The sequence below is a fragment of the Silurus aristotelis genome, assembly GCF_946808225.1.
Source record: "Silurus aristotelis genome assembly, chromosome: 22".
Classification (NCBI taxonomy): Eukaryota; Metazoa; Chordata; class Actinopteri; order Siluriformes; family Siluridae; genus Silurus; species Silurus aristotelis.
Window position 1 is genome coordinate 7,264,084 of NC_139595.1, and position 17,706 is coordinate 7,281,789.

Here is a 17,706-nt window from a genome sequence, read left to right on the forward strand (position 1 = left end):
GCTGGCAACAAAAGTGAGTACATCCTAATTTAGCATATCAAAATTGTGTCCAAAGTGTCAATATTATGTGTAAGCACTATTGCTATCCAGCACTGCCTTAATTCTCCTGGGCATGAAATTTTCCAGAGCTGCACAGGTGTTGGGTGCTGGGATCTTCTATAATGACATCACGGGGCTGCTGGATGTTAGTCACATGCCACTTCTTCACCTTCCGCTTCAGGATGCCCCACAGGTGTAATGTGGGGCTGCATGAGTTCTGCTGTTGTCGGGGAGCTAAATTTTAATTGATTGCATCATGAATTTACAGATGTACTGCTTTATATTGAAAGAGAAGACGCTACCATCACTTCATGCCCTCGGTCGTCGTGCATTTTACCAACATGACAAAGATCTTAAACACACATCTAAGGCCACTTTTGTATTTCTGAAGAAGAACAAGGTGAAAATGATTCAGTGGCCAGTCTGAACCCCATCAAACACCTATGGGGAATTCTGAAGAGACAAGTTGAGCATCACTCTCCATCCAGCATGCAGTCTCCTAAAGAGGTCATTATTGAAAAATGGAAAAAGAGAAATGTTGCAAAATGTCACCAACTTGTTCATTCCATGCCTAGAACACTTGGTGCTTTCATTAAAAATCATGGAGGCCATACAAAGTACTAGAAGTAGTAGTTTTTGTTTTTGTGGGGTGTACTTATTTTTGCATCACCCTAATTTGAGTAAAACTGAAAAATGTTATATTATTAACCTTACTTTCATGTTTTAAGTTAAACAGATGTTATATTAAACTTCTGTCTTGTCAACATTTTGGAAATTGTTTTTGTGTTCATTGGGATTTTGTTTAAAATGTTCCAAACTTCAAAGCAAAACCTAACAAAAAATATTTGTCTCTTCCAAATTTCTGTCCTTACGAGCTTTAAGAGCTTTATTAGAAGATATGGGATTGTTGTATGATGATTATTCTCATGCTGTTATTTTTTTATTATAATCTCTCGCCTTCTATTCGTTACTCTCACATTTCCTAGGCTCTGGATTATGCCAGTGTAAAAAATCTTTTAGCTAACACCAAGACTCTGAGGCAGATTCTGGAGGAGGCTGTGTCCCTGCTCAAGATGTTCTGGAGAGCTGCGCTTCCTAGCACTGACAGCCCGGTCCAGTATCTCCAGAAAGTCAGTACTTTCCTCATCTCAATTCTGCTGTTCATATCATAGCCTTAGTGGACTGCTAATATTGACGATGTGCATATGTGTGTTTGTGCAGGAGCAGTCAATGAAAGAGGAGATCCAGTCTCTGCGTATGAGGATAGCAGAGCAGGAAGAGGTTCTGCAGAACACCATACAGAGATTGAGGAGCACCAGCCGCACCAAAGAGAGCATGGAGACCTTCATCGTCAGCCAGCGTCAGTCAAAAACGCACTACACCAGACTGAGGAACATCTCACTAACTGATGATCACAATGTCATTTTATAATTATATATGGCGATTTCCTGGTTGTATAATACAGTAATAATGTATCTGGCTCCTGTAATCAATCCTTTCTCACATTTTCATTTAATGCTAGCTTTAACTATGTAGCTAAGACTCTAAACTTTTGTTATGGTAACATCACATGAGTTTTTTTTTCAGCATTCAGATGCTTCAGTGATTTTTTTTTGCAACACTAAATTCTTAATCACTGTTTGGAGTGACTTAAAACATGCTATCAATACACTGCTACATGCAGTCACCTGAAATAAAGTGACATCATCCAAATGAAGATGTGTGAGATGAGGGTTTAAGGTCCTTTCAACTAACCATTTTTTTTTTTTATTTTCTTGCAGTGTCCAGGACTCGAGATGTCCTGAAAAAAGCCAGAGCCAATCTAGAGGTAAGAAAGGAGCTTTAGTGGTTTTTAAACTTGTCTGTACATCCCTGTGTGCATGAGACACACTATAGTCTTTGTGTCCTCATTTTGTGTCCCTTGCGCCTACTTTCTTGGTTTCTCTCTCTCACTTTTTCTTTCTCTTTGCTGGGTGAATCCAGAAGAACGAGCTCAGGATTTCTTCTTTAAGCTCCTCCTCTTCCTCCCTTTACCATGGTAACGGTCCGGTCGGTGCCGTGCTGCATTTCGTGTCACTCCGTGCCTGTGCTTTTACTGACTCAGACCTCACTGCTTCCCCATGACATCACTTCCTCATCCTCTCAACTGTGTCTCAAAGCCCAGTTGGCCTCTGTGAGAGTAACAGGAGCAGTGACAGACCTGGATGCTTATAATGACAGATATAGTGTAGCCTGCCACTGAGTGTGTTCATAAGCACACTAGTATTAATCACTAGAAATCGTAGAAATTATAATCGTATGTTTATAATAATCAATTGTATATCATACATGAGCTGTGGAGCATATTTTTTTAGATCACCAATTGTGCTCATACTAGCCGCTCAGAAATATCGAGACCATCTCCCATTTATGTTAAATCAATACACAAATTCGACTTAAAACCTATTATAATAGCCATCATTGTAATGTGCACAGTCTGCAATTATAAAACTATCTATGCAAAAAAGTAGAAAATGTTAACCATTACACATTTCGTAACATTTAATCAGAAAGAAAGATTTTTGTTTTTGCCTGACTAGAAATTATGTAATTATCAGGTTACATAAAATAATGGGATAAAATGATGTAGTCAATGACGTCAACGTGCATAAAAAACTTTAACAGGACGCACTTACTGTATTGTTAGTAATTTAGACATTTCACTCTTCTGAATATCTCACATTCAAAATCTAAAATGCATCTTGAAACACATTTATTAACATATTTGGTTTATTATGTCTGTATTAACAATTTGCATTCATTCATCTCTGCATTTATGCACGTCCATAAAACACAAGCTAATCATTTTCGCTAAGAGACCGATTTAGTCATAAGACCAAACACCCAATATGTACAGCTTACATCTACAGATAAGATCTGATGTGTTTTAATTACAAAGGTGGATACACACTATATGGCAAAGGTTTGTGGACACCTGACCATAAGATGCTTTTTGAACAACCAATTCCACACTTAGTCCCCATTTGCTGTTATAAAATCCCCACTATTCTGGGAAGATGTTCCACTAAAATTTGGGGTGTGGATAAGGAGATTTGTGACCACAAGGGCTTTAGTAAAGTGTTGTAGCGTGAGGAGGCCTGGGGTGCAGTCCGCGTTCCAATTTATCCCAAAGGTGTTCTTCCACTCTGGCTTTGTGCACAAAGACATTGTCATGCTGGAACAGGTTTGGGTCTCCTTGTTTAAATTACGATGAAATTGAATGCCACCGCAGCCTAAGTCATCTTAAACAATTGTGTGCCTCCAACTTTGTGTTAACAGTTTGGGGAAAAAACACATATGGCTGGAAAGTCAGGTGTCTCAATACTTATGTCCATTTATTGTAACAGTAGTCTGGACAACCAGGATGAGCAGAGGTTGAATAATATTTGTTGTTGATGTGAAAAAATATGTTGCAAAGTTATTATTCCTATATCTTGAGAATATATAGGCATGAGCCAGACTCAAATGTCTTTCACATACGACATGAAGAGAAAACACATTGTAGCCCAAACATTGACCAGTAACCTGCTCACTTTTTTGTTTGGTATTAATGCTTTTAACTAGCTAACTAACCCATTTGTTATATTATGCTAACCAACACATTACTGTCAGTAAGGTTTCCGAAAACCTTTACCAGTCAGTGCTTTGAAGTAGGGCTGGGCGATATGACTAAAATATCATATCAGGATACTAGAGGACATTTTTAGCATACATAGTATGTCTCATATTATATAGCTTATAACAAACAGTAGTTCTGCATCTTCAAAAAAATAGATTAATGACAGTTAGACTGTATAGACTGTATAGGAAGGAAACAGTTATAATGCACATAATATATCAGAAAAGTATTTTGTGACTTAATTTGTCACATCATCAAGATCATATTTCCCAGCCTTCCTTTGATTCATTCACACAGTGGGCACTAAAAAATATATTTATGCTTTGTTCACACCAGAAATAACTGCCATGCTAAATATTTTCTGCTCTTGTTTATTTATTAAAAACAGGGTGATGTTTTGTCTGATGCAACCCTTAAAACCTACCCTATATTTAAATCAAATTGCTGTTTTTTCCCCCCAGGTAAAGTCCTCTATGGTGCCTATCCAGGGTCTTCTAATGGGGACAGCGTGACCCCTGTGATCGCCATGGAAACCTCCGGTCCGAGACTCGCTAAGAAGCGCGCCAGGGAGTGCCTTCACTAGGCGGCGTCCAAAACCAGCCAGGACAACCTTTTCGACCTCTCCGATCATCTTTCCTCTTCTTTACCTCTTATCCCTTCTTTTTTTTGCCCTTATTTTTGCCTTACCTTGATGAAAAAAAAGGACTTTACAAACTACTAGTTTGCCTTGTGAATTGTTGCGTGTTCGGGCTGCTATAAAGAAACTGATTAGACGGTGACTTGCAAGCATTCAGGAGTGTATTTGCATCTTAGGGCAGAAACATGAAACAAAACAAAAAAAAGGAAAAAATGTAAATAGGGACCGGTGTGTTCCGATCGCTCACTACAGGAGCACCTGAATACTGAGTGCAGAAGTAGGATGTTTATGCAGCTAAGCATACTGCCAGAAAATCCCATTGAGAAAACTCAGGGATTTGAGGCAAAGAAACAAAAAAAGCCACATTTCACAAACAGGTGAGACACATCACCATCCACTGAACTAACCGGTGCCTACATTAAAGGCTCAAGCAGCCATCGATTAAAACGTGCCACGTCTATGCACAATAAGCTCCGAGTTGTCTAACAAAGAGCACCGTGCAACAAAACACTTTAGTGGGTGTTAATGCTTAAGTATTATCGTTATTTTCCGGAACTGGCTCACGGTGCCGCCGCCGATCGCCGCTTTAAACAAGCATGTGCAATGCAATTGTGCCAGCGTTTCACTGACACTGGAACTACGTGTTTTTATAATGATGAAAGACCGTCAGTGCAATATTATGACTTGTATTCATACTCCTGTTTTTCTGTAATACTACTGAAATTGTTCTTGGACAGTATTTGCATGGGGGCGATGAAAAAAAAAAAAAAAAAAGAAAGAAAAAAATCACCTTTGTGTTGTGCTGTAAGGTGAGGTTCGCCAATGCTTGCCAAAGTTTGAACTCCACCTTATTCATGTCATTAAACGAGGCGTCGATTTATTTTTAGTGCCATCTTAAACAAAAGTGACATTTCACACATGCTTTGATTGGTATTATATAATCATATTTGATTTCATTTAAAAAAAAAAAAAAAAAAAAACCCTTGTTCCCAATTGAGTGTGTGAATTAGGACCAAATCATGTTCAGGACACCATATTGGACATCGTATAGAAGAGAAACCGCTATTTTTCTGCCTCAAACGCAGGAACAAACTTTGGCAAGGATCTGGTGGGTCCATAACTCTGCTACTGATGCCACATATATAAGTAGCCCATCACTTTTTGAGGTGTTCCCAAGCTGCTTGATTATGTTTTTTACTTTTAATGCTGTATATATTTCGCTCTTGTGCCATTGTGTGCTTCTCGTCACTATTTGTTTGCTCTGTATGCAATGGTTCAGTATCTGGGTAGCTGTGCAATACGTTTAACCGCAGTGTTCATCCTTTAGCTGGAGCGAAAATGCGCTATTACTAGGCTTCTGAGTTGCCAGTAAAGCTCTAGTGTCAACAGTTCCGCTAGTTTATACAAAGCCACAGGTTTCTATGCCTGTTGTTATAAAATTTAAGATGTTGCTTTGCTCGTCTTTAAGCCAGAGAGCCATTATAGTTTGCTCTCGAACGGAAAACTCATACCCTTCTTAGACTCTGCTTGTTGTTAGTTGGAGAGACTGAAATATTCAAAGCAACAAGCCTGGCTGTGTTTGCGCTCAACGTTGTTCTCGGCGACAAGCTCAGAAGAACTCATTTCAAAAGTAGAGTAGGATAATCAGCCAGAAGGAAGGCTCATCCTGTTAGATGTCTTTTGGCGTAATTTGCTATAAAAAGGTTTTTGAAGAATACCAAAGTGAAGCCATTTTCAAAAAGTGAAATTTGTATGGAACTCGAGCGTAAAGCAACGCCTAAGTCTGAAGCGATATGACAGACGGATGCTATAACCAGCCAAGAGAAATTGACTGTATTATGTGTATATAAAGGCTGATTTTGTTGCCAAGGAAACTGTCGTGTTTGTGTAATGCAATAAAAAGATCATGGATGCATTGGAAACCTTGTCTGTCATTTCATTTCATTGTGTTGCCAAAAAGCTCTTTTTGTACATTTACTTTTCATTTTCAGGAACTGGTTTATCCCAGTCAGGACTGCACAGGATTCAGAAACTCTTCTGGGAACACTGGACACATGATGGGGAAAGTTCTTCCAATCTGGCTCAGGGCAGCATCCATACACATTAACATTAAAGGTCGACTGATATGGGGTTTTCTCTAAGATATTAAGAAATCAGAGCAGCCGATGAAGTTTTTTGGCAAATATGTTTGCTTGATTTTCTTATTTCCTCCCATCTCATAAAATCTAACAAATAAGTAATAAGAAATGAACAAAACAAGCCTCTCCGTTCAGTGCACTTGTTCGCAGGTTTTGGTACCCGAGCCTACCTGTATCCTAAACTACAGCTGGTTAAAGGCTGTACATTTCCGAAAAGTTACTTGCGTTCTCTCTACAAAATTTGCATCATATTTAACCAATGAAATATATAAGGCTAGATTAAGAACGAAGGATAAGAACTTAAAGCTCAGAACACACCAAGCCGACGGTCGGCAGACGGGCAATGTCGGGCGGCTTTTTTTTCTTGATGTCACCCAAATGAGGATGGGTTCCCCTTTTGAGTCTGGTTCCTCTCAAGGTTTCTTCCTCATAACATCTGAAGGGAGTTTTTTCTTGCCACAGTCGCCACGGCTGCTCATCAGGGATAAACACACACTATTCACCTTGACTGTTGATTTCTGTAAAGCTGCTTTGAGACAATGTCTGTTGTGAAAAGCACTAAAGAAATAAACTTGACTTTTCTTGTGTCAGCTGTTTTTTTTTGGCTGATTCTGCATGTCAAATTGGAGGCGAAACCCGTCAGCGGGAAGGGACTCCGAAAGGCAATTCTGACAAACGCAAACAACGACAGAATAAAGTGAAAATGCACTGACACTGGTTATTCTTGCCACCTATCTTTGCAACTTAGCAGTTGTAAACGCTGCATGCTTTATATAGTCACAGTTGTAGCTTTTTCGTTTTCCGTTTGGATAAAGACTACTGCCACCTGCTGTTATGATGAAAAATTCGAATCCGTTTACAGATTCAAATCCACACGAGTTCCTTGGGATTCTGCGTGCATTTGCAATGGAATTCCACTAGAGGGCACTCAACCAATAATGAATTCTCCCTAAGTGGAGCCACGAAATCCCACTGTTCAGGTGGATCATCCAGGCCACATATAGGACCCGGAAAAACTGAGTCTCTTGTGCTTCTGATCATGCAGGAAGTTTCCCGAACAACTCAGTCAGCTACTTATTGCTAACTGCAGTTACTTAGAACAACAACATGGTGTAATTTACAATTTGTATTTATATATGTTAGTAGCAAGATAACCAAGGACTCAAGTGATCAGAGTAAATAAATAAATAAAAGATTCATTTTCCAGGAAAACCACTGGTTATCTCAAAAATGTAATTGGAACATCACTGCATTTCAGGGCAACATAAGTGCAGCACAGTAATGAAAATAAATACAATGTAAGGTGGCATTTATACCTGACAGTGTTCTTGTTTCATTATCCAGAGAAGAACTTAAGCAATGAAGGTTTTGTTTTTCAATGTGGAACCTTTTGTGCATGTGGCTATTCAAAGTGCTATTGAACAGAAACACAAAACCCACAGCATCATGCAGTATTGCTTTTTATTTGCAAACAATACCAGAAGCAGCGTGACAATAAAATATGCTGCGCTGCTTTACAAACAAAGCTTTCAGTCAAAATTCAAGTGTTTAAGTTTCTAGTTCCAAAACAGCACACCTCATAAAACACTGGAACTTAAAACTATTTTTTTTTCCCCATTGCATGATGCATTGTCCATACAAACTACAGCATTCCACAACATCTTTGGCGGGAATAAGCATCAAACCATTGTACACATTTTAACAATTTAAATGTCTCAGTACACGTCAAACGTCATATAAAAAGCTGCTAAACAAACAACAACAAAAAAATAACCTTTGACCTTTACTGAAAACCATACAGCTTTAAAGATTTCAGCCGCTATAGCCAGCTACACAGTAAACTGACATTCATATGCAAGAATTCCTAATACGATGCACACTAATACATCAATGCCTTTTCCTCGGATATTGTATTGAAGAGAGTATTGTGCGTGTTCAACTGGAGCCTACAGTACATGATTTGTCAACTGCATAGCTAAGGAACCGAGAAAAAAACATCAACAAAAAACGCTTGTCTGAACCAATCACAGTGAATATATTCGTTAAAGTGCTTACACAATCTCTATGAAAGGCAACAGCATGCTCGTGCTCACCACACACACGCGCACACACACGCACACTCCAGTCGTCTTTTAAAAAATTCATATCGCATCAGTAACTTTCAGTGATTAGACAACATGACTGATGCTTGGGGAAAATAAAAAAAGTCAATTCAAATAATTTCTTTTCCATTTTCTTTGCTTTTCAAATCATTCCTCCAGGCAAAAAAATAAAATAAACCCCTCAACCGGTTCAGTCTTGATCCTACAGCTTACGATAAATACATTCTCAAAGCCCTTTTTAGATCCTGCTTTATATGGTACTCGGCCATGCGATTATAACAAGTGAAATAAATAAAAACACTGGACACTCTAAAACGACACACGTCATCAATCGTTGTTTAACGTGATACTCATTTGAAACATGCCAAAACCTCTTCGGCCTATTTTAAAAACAACAAACCTGTATTTGCATCCACGTGGGGTTGACGTGAAAAATACCAAACCTTTGAAAAGCTAAAATTGCAATTACTAGGTGTGAAGTATAAAGCTTAGTAGACCTGTTCCGAAGAGGACAACCACACGCGCGCACACACGTCATTATACATCACATTAGTGTGAGAGGGAGAGACAGTGGTGATCAGAACCACTGCAAGCTAGGTGTGTAGTATAATTTCAGCCAGAAGAAGCAGGGGTGCAAAGAGATGTTGACTCTCAGATGGGCTTATACAGCAGAGAGGTCACATACTTCTTCTTATACCGGTGAGTTGCGCTGAGGACCATCACACCATCCTGAACAAAAAGAGAGAAAAACAGAGTGTGAACATGTTAGTATTTAATACACTAGAAAATTATTTTCTACTGCGTGGCCCTTTCACAAACTTTGTATGCAAAAAATAAGTAATCGATGCAAATATGTTCAAAACAATGCATCATGATACAAATGCAAACTTTTATCCTATGCACACTTTAAAAAAAAAAATAGATGCATCACATTGTTAACCTTTTTGCCGATGCACTGATGTGAATAAATGAATCTTACCGTCCATATTATAAAGTTTACTGTCCTTATACACAAGCACTTACGTTTAAGCCTCTTACCAACAAAAACAAAGGATAAAAATGCAAAGGGTTGTGTTTTTTCCATGTCAAATGTATAATATAATGATATGATGTGACATGAAAGCAAAAAGCAAACAAACAACACTGGTATTATAATAAAGCTAAAAGGATCTGAGGGATAAATGAAAAGACCTGAGGGGTATAAACTTTTAAACAGGATGATCGTTGTAAACTGTTATTAGTCCTTGTTACATCAGCTATATAATCTTATGCAGCTTATAGCAATTTAAATGTTCCCACACTTCCCATTTGAAAGTTTACACCCCCTGGCTTGAAATAGTAGAAGTCACAGGTAGAAAAGAAGATCAATATACAGAAGATGCTGGAAAACCAATATTGTGCAGATCCTGGAGAAATTTCTAAAATTCTTAAAAAGGTCTGTGGAACTGTTTAGGACAAATGGTGACACTTTATGCCTATGGATTTATTTTTAATTGCATGTTCAAATATCCTATGAAAATAGATGGCAAAGTCATAGGAGTTTGCTGATATAATCAACGCATGAATATTGCTAATTGTAATGATCACATTCATCTCAGTGAATGATGCTTTCACAGCTAAAATACACTTGATTCTGGTGCATGGCATTTGAATTTAAATCCTGATATGCAAGGTCGTATTTTCCTCCCCAGTGCACAAACCTTAACTCCAAATATGTTCTATACTGAGCTGTAGTTTGCAAAGCATATGTGATCTATACCTTTATTGAGAGTGCGTACAGATGATTGAGCATGACATGGTTGGGTTCAGGCAGCAGCGCAGGATCACACTGTACACACACAAATTAACGGAAGATCAATTTCAATATGAATTATTGATGATTAACACAAGCTTTTTTATTTACTCACTGAGATGTTTGTGTCTTTATTGAGGATGACTTGTAGGAGGTGAGGAGGAAGGATGGGTGGGGCTTTAAAGCGCTCCTCTGGTCGAAACATGTACATTTCCTGTCCGTAAGGACCGGGAGGAGAGCTGGACAGATCTAATAAAGAAAAAGACTGTGTTAAGACAGAACTTGCTTATGAATGTTTGGAGAGACTGCTATAATAATATACTAATGTGATGAGATGTCATGAGGAGATGAACTAGAGCTACACTATATGGACAAAATTACTGGGACACCAGTCATATGTTTCTTCCCCAAACTGTTACCACAGATTTGTACAGGATGTCTACAAAATTGAATAGGATGTAAAACATGTTCCAGCTTCACAATGCCCTATAGAAATATGATTTACATTGGTTTAGAAAGGAAGATCTTGAGTGGCCTGCTGTAGAGCCCTGACCTCAACCCTACTGAACACCTTTGGCATGAATTCGAATGCTGACTGCACCCCAGGCCTCCTCACCCTGGATCATTAACTGACTTTTACTAAAGCCTTTGAGCTGAACAAGCAAAATCTACACCAGCACATTCCGAATTCTAGTGGAACATCTTCCTGGAAGAGTGGAGGTCATTAGAAAAGCAAACAGAGGCTAAATGTTGATTGGCTTGTACAAATAGCACCTTGTTGTCAGGTGTTCACATACATTTGTCTATATATACACAGTGGTGTGAAAGTGTTTCCTGATTTCTTATTTTTTTGCATGTTTGTCACACTTTAATGTTTCAGGTCATGAAACTAATTTAAATATTAGTAAAAGATAACACAAGTGAACACAACATGCAATTTTTAATTAAGGTTTTTATTATTGAGGGAAAACAAAATCCAAAATTACATGGTCCTGTGTGAAAAAGTGTTTGCCCCCTAAACCTAATAACTGGTTGACACACTTTTGTCTCATCAGTCCAAAGAATATTTTTTCCCCAAAGGTTTTGGGGATTATCAAGATGTTTTCTGGCAAAACTGAGACAAGCCTTTATGTTCTTTTTGCTCAGCAGCGGTTTTTGTCTTGGAACTCTGCTATGCAGACAATGTTTTGCCCAGTCTCTTTCTCATGGTAAACTCATGAACCATGACCTTAACTGAGGCAAGTGAGGCCTACAGTTCTTTGGATGTTGATGTGGGGTCTTTTGTAACCTCTTGGATGAGTCGTCGCTGTGCTCTGGGGTAATTTTGGTCGGCCGGCAACTCCTGGGAAGGTTCTCCCCTGTTCCATGTTTTTGCTATTTGTGAATAATTGCTCTCACTTTGGTTTGCTGGAGTCCCAAAGCTTTCAAAATGGCTTTATAACCTTTTCCAGACTGATAGATCACAGTTTCTTACTTTCTCATTTGTTTCTGAATTTCTTTGGATCTCAGCATGATGTCTAGCTTTTGGGGATCTTTTGGTCTACTTCACTTTGTCAGGCAGGTCCTATTTAAGAGATTTCTTGATTGCGAACAGGTGTGGCGGTAATCAGGCCTGGGTGTGGCTAAAGAAATTTAAACCAGTTTTAACACAGGGGCATGTAGTTCTGGATTTTGTTTTCCTTTAATAAAAATAAACCTTCATTTAAAAACTGCATGTTGTGTTCACTTGTGTTATCTTTTACTAATATTTAGTATAGTTTGATGATCTGAAACATTAAAGTGTGAAAAACATGCCAAAAAAATAAGAAATCAGGAAGGGGGGGGGGGAACACTTTTTTACACCACTGTGTATTTATTTTGTCATACCATCATTGACTCCTGTTCTTGCTTTTTTTAAGATGTGCAATATGAAAACATCCCTTTGGGATGGATTTTCAATCCGAAGCGATTCAGTATGAGTAATAGTGGCATTAACATTTCATACCAGAGGTGTCGGAGCACTCGAGCGAGTCCACATGCAGTGCGTCAAACACCTCGAAGTCGGACTTTTTCACCTTGATCAAGTTGTTGATGGTCCCCATCTGACTGGTTACAACCGGCTGTGAAACAAAACACCAATCATTACATCTGATACCTGACCACTCTTTTCTGTTAATAGACCATTTTTAAGGTTAAAAATATGTCTAAGCGGTGCAGCGTTATTTCTGATGAGTATAAATAATTAACCATTTCCGATTTCAGGTATAAGTGTGCTTTACCTTAGAAGGGTCATGAAGCCACTGTCCATCAACAAAGAACTTGTACTGATGCTCCCCCTCCGGCAAGTCCAGGATGGCAACAAAGTCATTATGGCTTTGATGTGGAGAAAGAAAAGTGATTATGTAATGCTCATTGTTTTATGTCATTATATAAGGACAAGAGGGTGTGCTGGTATAGGAACAATCAATGGCACGGTGGCACTCTTGTCAAGTCAAGTTTATTTCTATAGCGCTTATATATAATAAAACTACGAGCTACTGAGCAACTCGTAAAACATTTGTGTCATTTGTGTCACTCTTGTGACACAAAGAGTTCCATAAATATTGTGATTGGCAGTTACTACAGCAACAATACCAAGTTGGATAATATAAACCTGTGATTTGTCTCGAAACTTCAGCCAGAGCTGCTGTTATAGCAAATGAATCAACTTCTGGGCAGATTTAAAAAAAATTCAACTGTGCTATGGTTAAAATAGTTTTACAAATAACACAAAAATTATTTAATGCATACACACAATATTACATGTTCTAATGCAGTATTTATAGGGCTGGACAATCAGCCCCAGAAATACTCCTCAAACACTCTAACAAGGCATCCACCTTTTATTAAGTGGGATCTTGGTGCTCCAGTTGTCGAAAGAGCCAGAGATGTAAACATCTTTTCCTCCTCCTGCCCAGCGGATCACAGTTGGACGATCCTGGGGGGCTGTCTTCACCAAATCATTTAAATCTGGAGGTAAATCCTTCTCCACTGGAGCCTGGGGGGGGAAGAAGAGGTCATGTTGGTATACACTTTGATGAAAAAAAGATTCTTACTAAAGTAAGCCTTTTTCCATCTTTGAATGGATTTCAGAATTACAAAAAAAAAATAAATCAATCAGTAGTTAGGACTCTGATTTAATATTCAAATCCTGTTGAATGTTTTAGTTAACCTGATCGTGTAATAAACTCTGCATGTGGTACTAGAATACATTTCAATACCTTTACTTCAGGGCCGTGAGTGTTAAAGATGTTCGGATCGTCCGTGCTGTCCACCATCTTGCTGGGTTCAAGGTCTTTATGGGCACCGCCATCTGAACGATGGGCTTTTGGTCCATGGCGTTCAGCAGCTACACGGTCACTGGTATTGCCCATAGTGAAACACAGAGAAACGCTTCCTCCTGCAATAAAGAAGCACCAAGCATTCAGGTCATGCAAGCCCAGAAATGTGAAGAAGTGAAATAAGATGCAACCACCTGAGTGCAAAATCTAGTTTAGTCTGACTTGCACCCATCTGCCACAGCAAGCTGCCCAAGCTGGTACTCCATATTTACCAGCTGTTAAGTGCTGACAGAAACGAACATTATTGCTATTATTCCCAGTGTTCTCCACAATAATTTTTAAAATGAAACCCACATGACAGAAATTATTTCACACTTGTACTGATCGAAATAAGTCAGAAATAAGACAACTGGAAAGTAACTAACCAGTTTGGCCAGCCTGCATTTTGAGAGCCATCCTGTCCGACAACACTGGATTTTCAGTAATGGGAAGACAAACCAGTCATGTCTCTTTACATGTAAACATTTCAAGTTCCAAAAATACATTTCTTTTCCAAAGTCCAATTCCACACATTGGCTACAGGATCCCATGTTTTCTCTGATCTATGGTGCATCCGAAAAGTATTCACAGTGCTTCAATTTTTCCACATTTTGTTATGTTACAGCCTTTTTCCAAAATTCATCAATTTCCTCAAAATTCTAAAAAAAAAAGATACCCCATAATGACAACATGAAGGAATTCTATTTAAAATCTTTGCAAATGTATTAATTTGCAATGACACTTAAATTGAGTTTAGGTGCATCCTGTTTCTACTGATCATCCTTGAGATGTTTCTAGAACTTGAGTGGAGTCAAACTGTGGTAAATTCAGTTGATTGGACATGACTTGAAAAGGCACACACACTTTTATATAAGGTTCTACAGTTAACAGTGCATGTCAGAACACAAACAATGTCATGAAGTCCAAGTAATCGTCTGTAGACCTCAGAGACAGGATTGTATCAAGGCACAGATCTTGGGAAGGGTACAGAAAAATTTCTGCAGCGTTGAAGGTCCCATTGAGCACAGTGGCCTCCATCATCTGTAAATGGAAGAAGTTTGGAACCACCAGGACTCTTTCTAGAGCAAGCTGCCTGGCCAAACTAAGCGATCGGGGGAGAAGGGCCTCAGTCAGGAAAGTGACCAAGAACCCGATGGTCACTCTGAAGGAGCTCCAGCATTTCTCTGTGGAAAGAGGAGAACCTTCCAGAAGAACAACTATCTCTGCAGCACTCCACCAATCAGGCTTGTATGGTAGAGTGGCCAGAAGGAAGCCACTCCTCAGTAAAAGGCACATGACAGCCCACCTGGAGTTTGTCAAATAGCACCTAAAGGACTCTCAGATCATGAGGAACAAAGATTGAACTCTTTGGATTGAATGCAAAGCATCATGTCTGGAGAAAACCAGGCCCCACTCAGCTACAGTAAAGCATGGTGGGGGCAGCATCATGCTGTGGGGATGTTTTACAGCGTTCCAATTCTCTTTTTATGGCATGTGTCTACTACAACAGTAACTTATCTGGTTTTAAACTTAATGGATTTACTGTCAACTTGCCATCTACAATTATCTTTAAAAACAATAAAACAAAATTATTTACACAAATTGCTTTACCTCACATACACAAATGCTGTTTGTATTTTATTTTTTTACAGAAAGAAACAACCCAGCAAAGGCAAAATCCCCCATGTGCTACTCAACAAGCAGCCACTATAAGCTTTATAAAATTAAATAATGTAAAAAAGTAAAAATGAAATAGTGGAAAACATTAAGTGGCTTTAAGTAAACTTTTATACATAAATACACTAAATTTATTTGGTTATATTAAGCAAAACATCTTATAAAATTGTTTTTTTTTTTAATTGACACACACACACACACACACACACACACACATCAATCGAGTTAAACATGTAATCGCGATTAATCACAGGATTGTCATGAGTCAACTTGTGATTAATCACAACATAATCGCACATTTTTCTGTTCTAAATGTACCGTACACTTAATACTTTTAAGGGTTTTAATATTCTAATCAACATGGGCATGGGCAAATATGAATGCTTTATGCAAATGTATGTTTATTATTAGTGAAACCAGCAAAAATAAACAAAATATTTTTTATATATTCAAGAGTAAAAGTAATCATGAGGACATAAAACAGAACTTTTGCTATGTTTCCACACGGACCGTTTTAATTGCCGTATGTGTGCATCACAGTGGAATTTGGTCCTTGATTTAAGAACTGGCGCATCAGTAAAACAAATGTTTACTGATAAACAATTTTTTCGGTGGTGTTTATTTATTATTATTATTATTATTAATTATTATTATTATTATAATTATAGCAGAGTTGCCTCTCTAGATGTTCTATCCATGTTTTACATATTTACTGAAACATTTATGACCTTCCTCACTGGAAGGTCAGGTCTGGACCTGTAAACGGAGCATGGATTAAATTCCACACCGCTGTGTGTGTGTGTGTGTGTGTGTGTGTGTGTGGTCGTTAGTCTGAGTTGTTCAGGCTGTATTAAAGACTCGAGCTGCTGATGAGCAGAGAGAAACCAACAGGCTTCTCCATGCACACCGCTAACACCCCGTGCTAACGCTATCTTCTCTCAGCCTTACCGTCTCTACCGCCGGGTTCCAATTCTGACCTAAATACACTCAACATTTTATACAACCGAAGCACAACATCTCCTCTAAACAATAGAAACAATAGAAACCCATACCACACACTCGCCTCTGACCGTCCGAACCGAGTCTATTTCTTGACTTTCTGCTCCAACTTCAACAACATTCTTGACGTGAGACTGAAATACGGCGAGCCCGATGTCCCAAATTGATACTAAAACGCGTTTTAATTCTGCCCCCGGTGTGCTTTAAGGATTGGCGATATTTTCTTACTAAATACCAGTATTATCGATATCGATAGTTGGATATATTAAATGATTTTATAGTTTATATAGATTTTAAAAGACATACTTTTTTAACCTGTTTACTTTTTGACATAACAACTCTCCTGCTTTCCACAAAAATCTCTCACGATATAGATGTGCAGTGAAATAGTTAAAAGCTTTTTACGACTGTCCAACTTGTAAACATAAAAAAAAAACAATATAAAGATGAAAAAATAAAAAGTGTAAGTTAACATTAAAATAAAGTATAAAAAATATATTAAAATAATCTGACAATAAAGTATTAAAAGGTTTTTAAAAAATCATGAAGAAAAAAAAATAATAATAATAATAAAAAAAAAAAATATATATATATATATATATATATATATATATATATATATATATATATATTATAGTAATGCAAATAATCGTAAATAAATAGTATATAATTGTAAATAATAGTTGTACAATTATTTACTATTTATTTACTATTATTTGCATGGAAGTAAAACGGAGAGAAGTCCAGGTGCCTCTCCTGGTTTAGACACTGAATGGCCTGCAGGAAGAAGCTCATTCTTATTCTCTCTGTGTTTGCTTTCAGGGAGCAAAAGCACTTTTATATTATTAATTATTAATTAGGAAGTGGTAGCTCCGTGGTTAAGGCATTGGCCTTTGGATCGGAAGGTCACAGGTTTAAATCTCACAATTTTTACTATCAATTTTCACACAAAAACCAAACCAGTTGCACTGATAGACTGGTAGACTAAAACAAGCCAGTGCACTTTTAGTGCTTGTCGCAAGCCCGGATAAATGGTGAGAGTTGCGTTAGGAAGGGCATTTAGAGTAAAACATGTGCCAAATCAAATATGCGGATCACAAATGAGAATTTCATACTGGAAAGGTCGAGGCCCGTGTTACCAACGACCGCCACAGGTATTATTAGCCAACAGTTTACTGATTTACTGTTGGCCAAAAGAGGTGAGGAGAGGAGGAAGACATCTACAGAAACAGCAGGAAAAGGAGAAGTGTAGGAAAGTAAAGTTTATAGTTGGAACGTTAAATGTTGGTACTATGACTGGTAAAGCGAGAGAGGCAGCTGATATGA

At 38.1% G+C, this 17,706-nt stretch overlaps 2 protein-coding genes across 23 annotated transcripts in view; one reads left to right on the forward strand and one right to left on the reverse strand.

Moving 5' to 3' along the window:
- Window positions 1-6,256, forward strand: part of LOC310717446 (myomegalin) — a 64,831-nt gene extending 58,575 nt beyond the window's left edge. For 14 of the 22 annotated variants that reach the window (XM_083525412.1, XM_083525415.1, XM_083525416.1 and 11 more), the window contains 5 exons: window positions 1,026-1,169; window positions 1,261-1,399; window positions 1,821-1,867; window positions 2,023-2,077; window positions 4,159-6,256. In XM_083525412.1, the coding sequence (XP_083381538.1) occupies window positions 1,026-1,169; window positions 1,261-1,399; window positions 1,821-1,867; window positions 2,023-2,077; window positions 4,159-4,280 (507 nt within the window). In that variant the 3' untranslated portion in view covers window positions 4,281-6,256. The remainder of the gene's footprint in view (window positions 1-1,025; window positions 1,170-1,260; window positions 1,400-1,820; window positions 1,868-2,022; window positions 2,078-4,158) is intronic. The other 8 variants (XM_083525419.1, XM_083525420.1, XM_083525421.1 and 5 more) reach the window with 1 other exon arrangement.
- Window positions 6,257-7,916: 1,660 nt separating this feature from the next.
- Window positions 7,917-16,581, reverse strand: prkab2 (protein kinase, AMP-activated, beta 2 non-catalytic subunit). Its single transcript, XM_083526099.1, has 8 exons — window positions 16,434-16,581; window positions 13,606-13,784; window positions 13,225-13,382; window positions 12,625-12,718; window positions 12,351-12,465; window positions 10,482-10,615; window positions 10,334-10,402; window positions 7,917-9,303 (listed from the first exon to the last, which is right to left on the reverse strand). Exons 2-8 carry the CDS (start codon window positions 13,756-13,758, stop codon window positions 9,226-9,228), a joined length of 801 nt encoding a protein of 266 aa, XP_083382225.1. The 5' UTR covers window positions 13,759-13,784; window positions 16,434-16,581; the 3' UTR covers window positions 7,917-9,225.
- Window positions 16,582-17,706: the final 1,125 nt, after the last annotated feature.

Bases quoted from the DNA above. Each gene is read 5' to 3' on its own strand.
- prkab2 (XM_083526099.1), bottom strand. From the start codon at position 13,758: ATGGGCAATACCAGTGACCGTGTAGCTGCTGAACGCCATGGACCAAAA. The intron at 12,466-12,624 runs GTAAAGCACACT...TTTGTTTCACAG, and splicing joins GGCTTCATGACCCTTCTAAG to CCGGTTGTAACCAGTCAGAT. The intron at 9,304-10,333 runs GTATAGATCACA...CTTTTTGTTCAG, and splicing joins TGTACGCACTCTCAATAAAG to GATGGTGTGATGGTCCTCAG.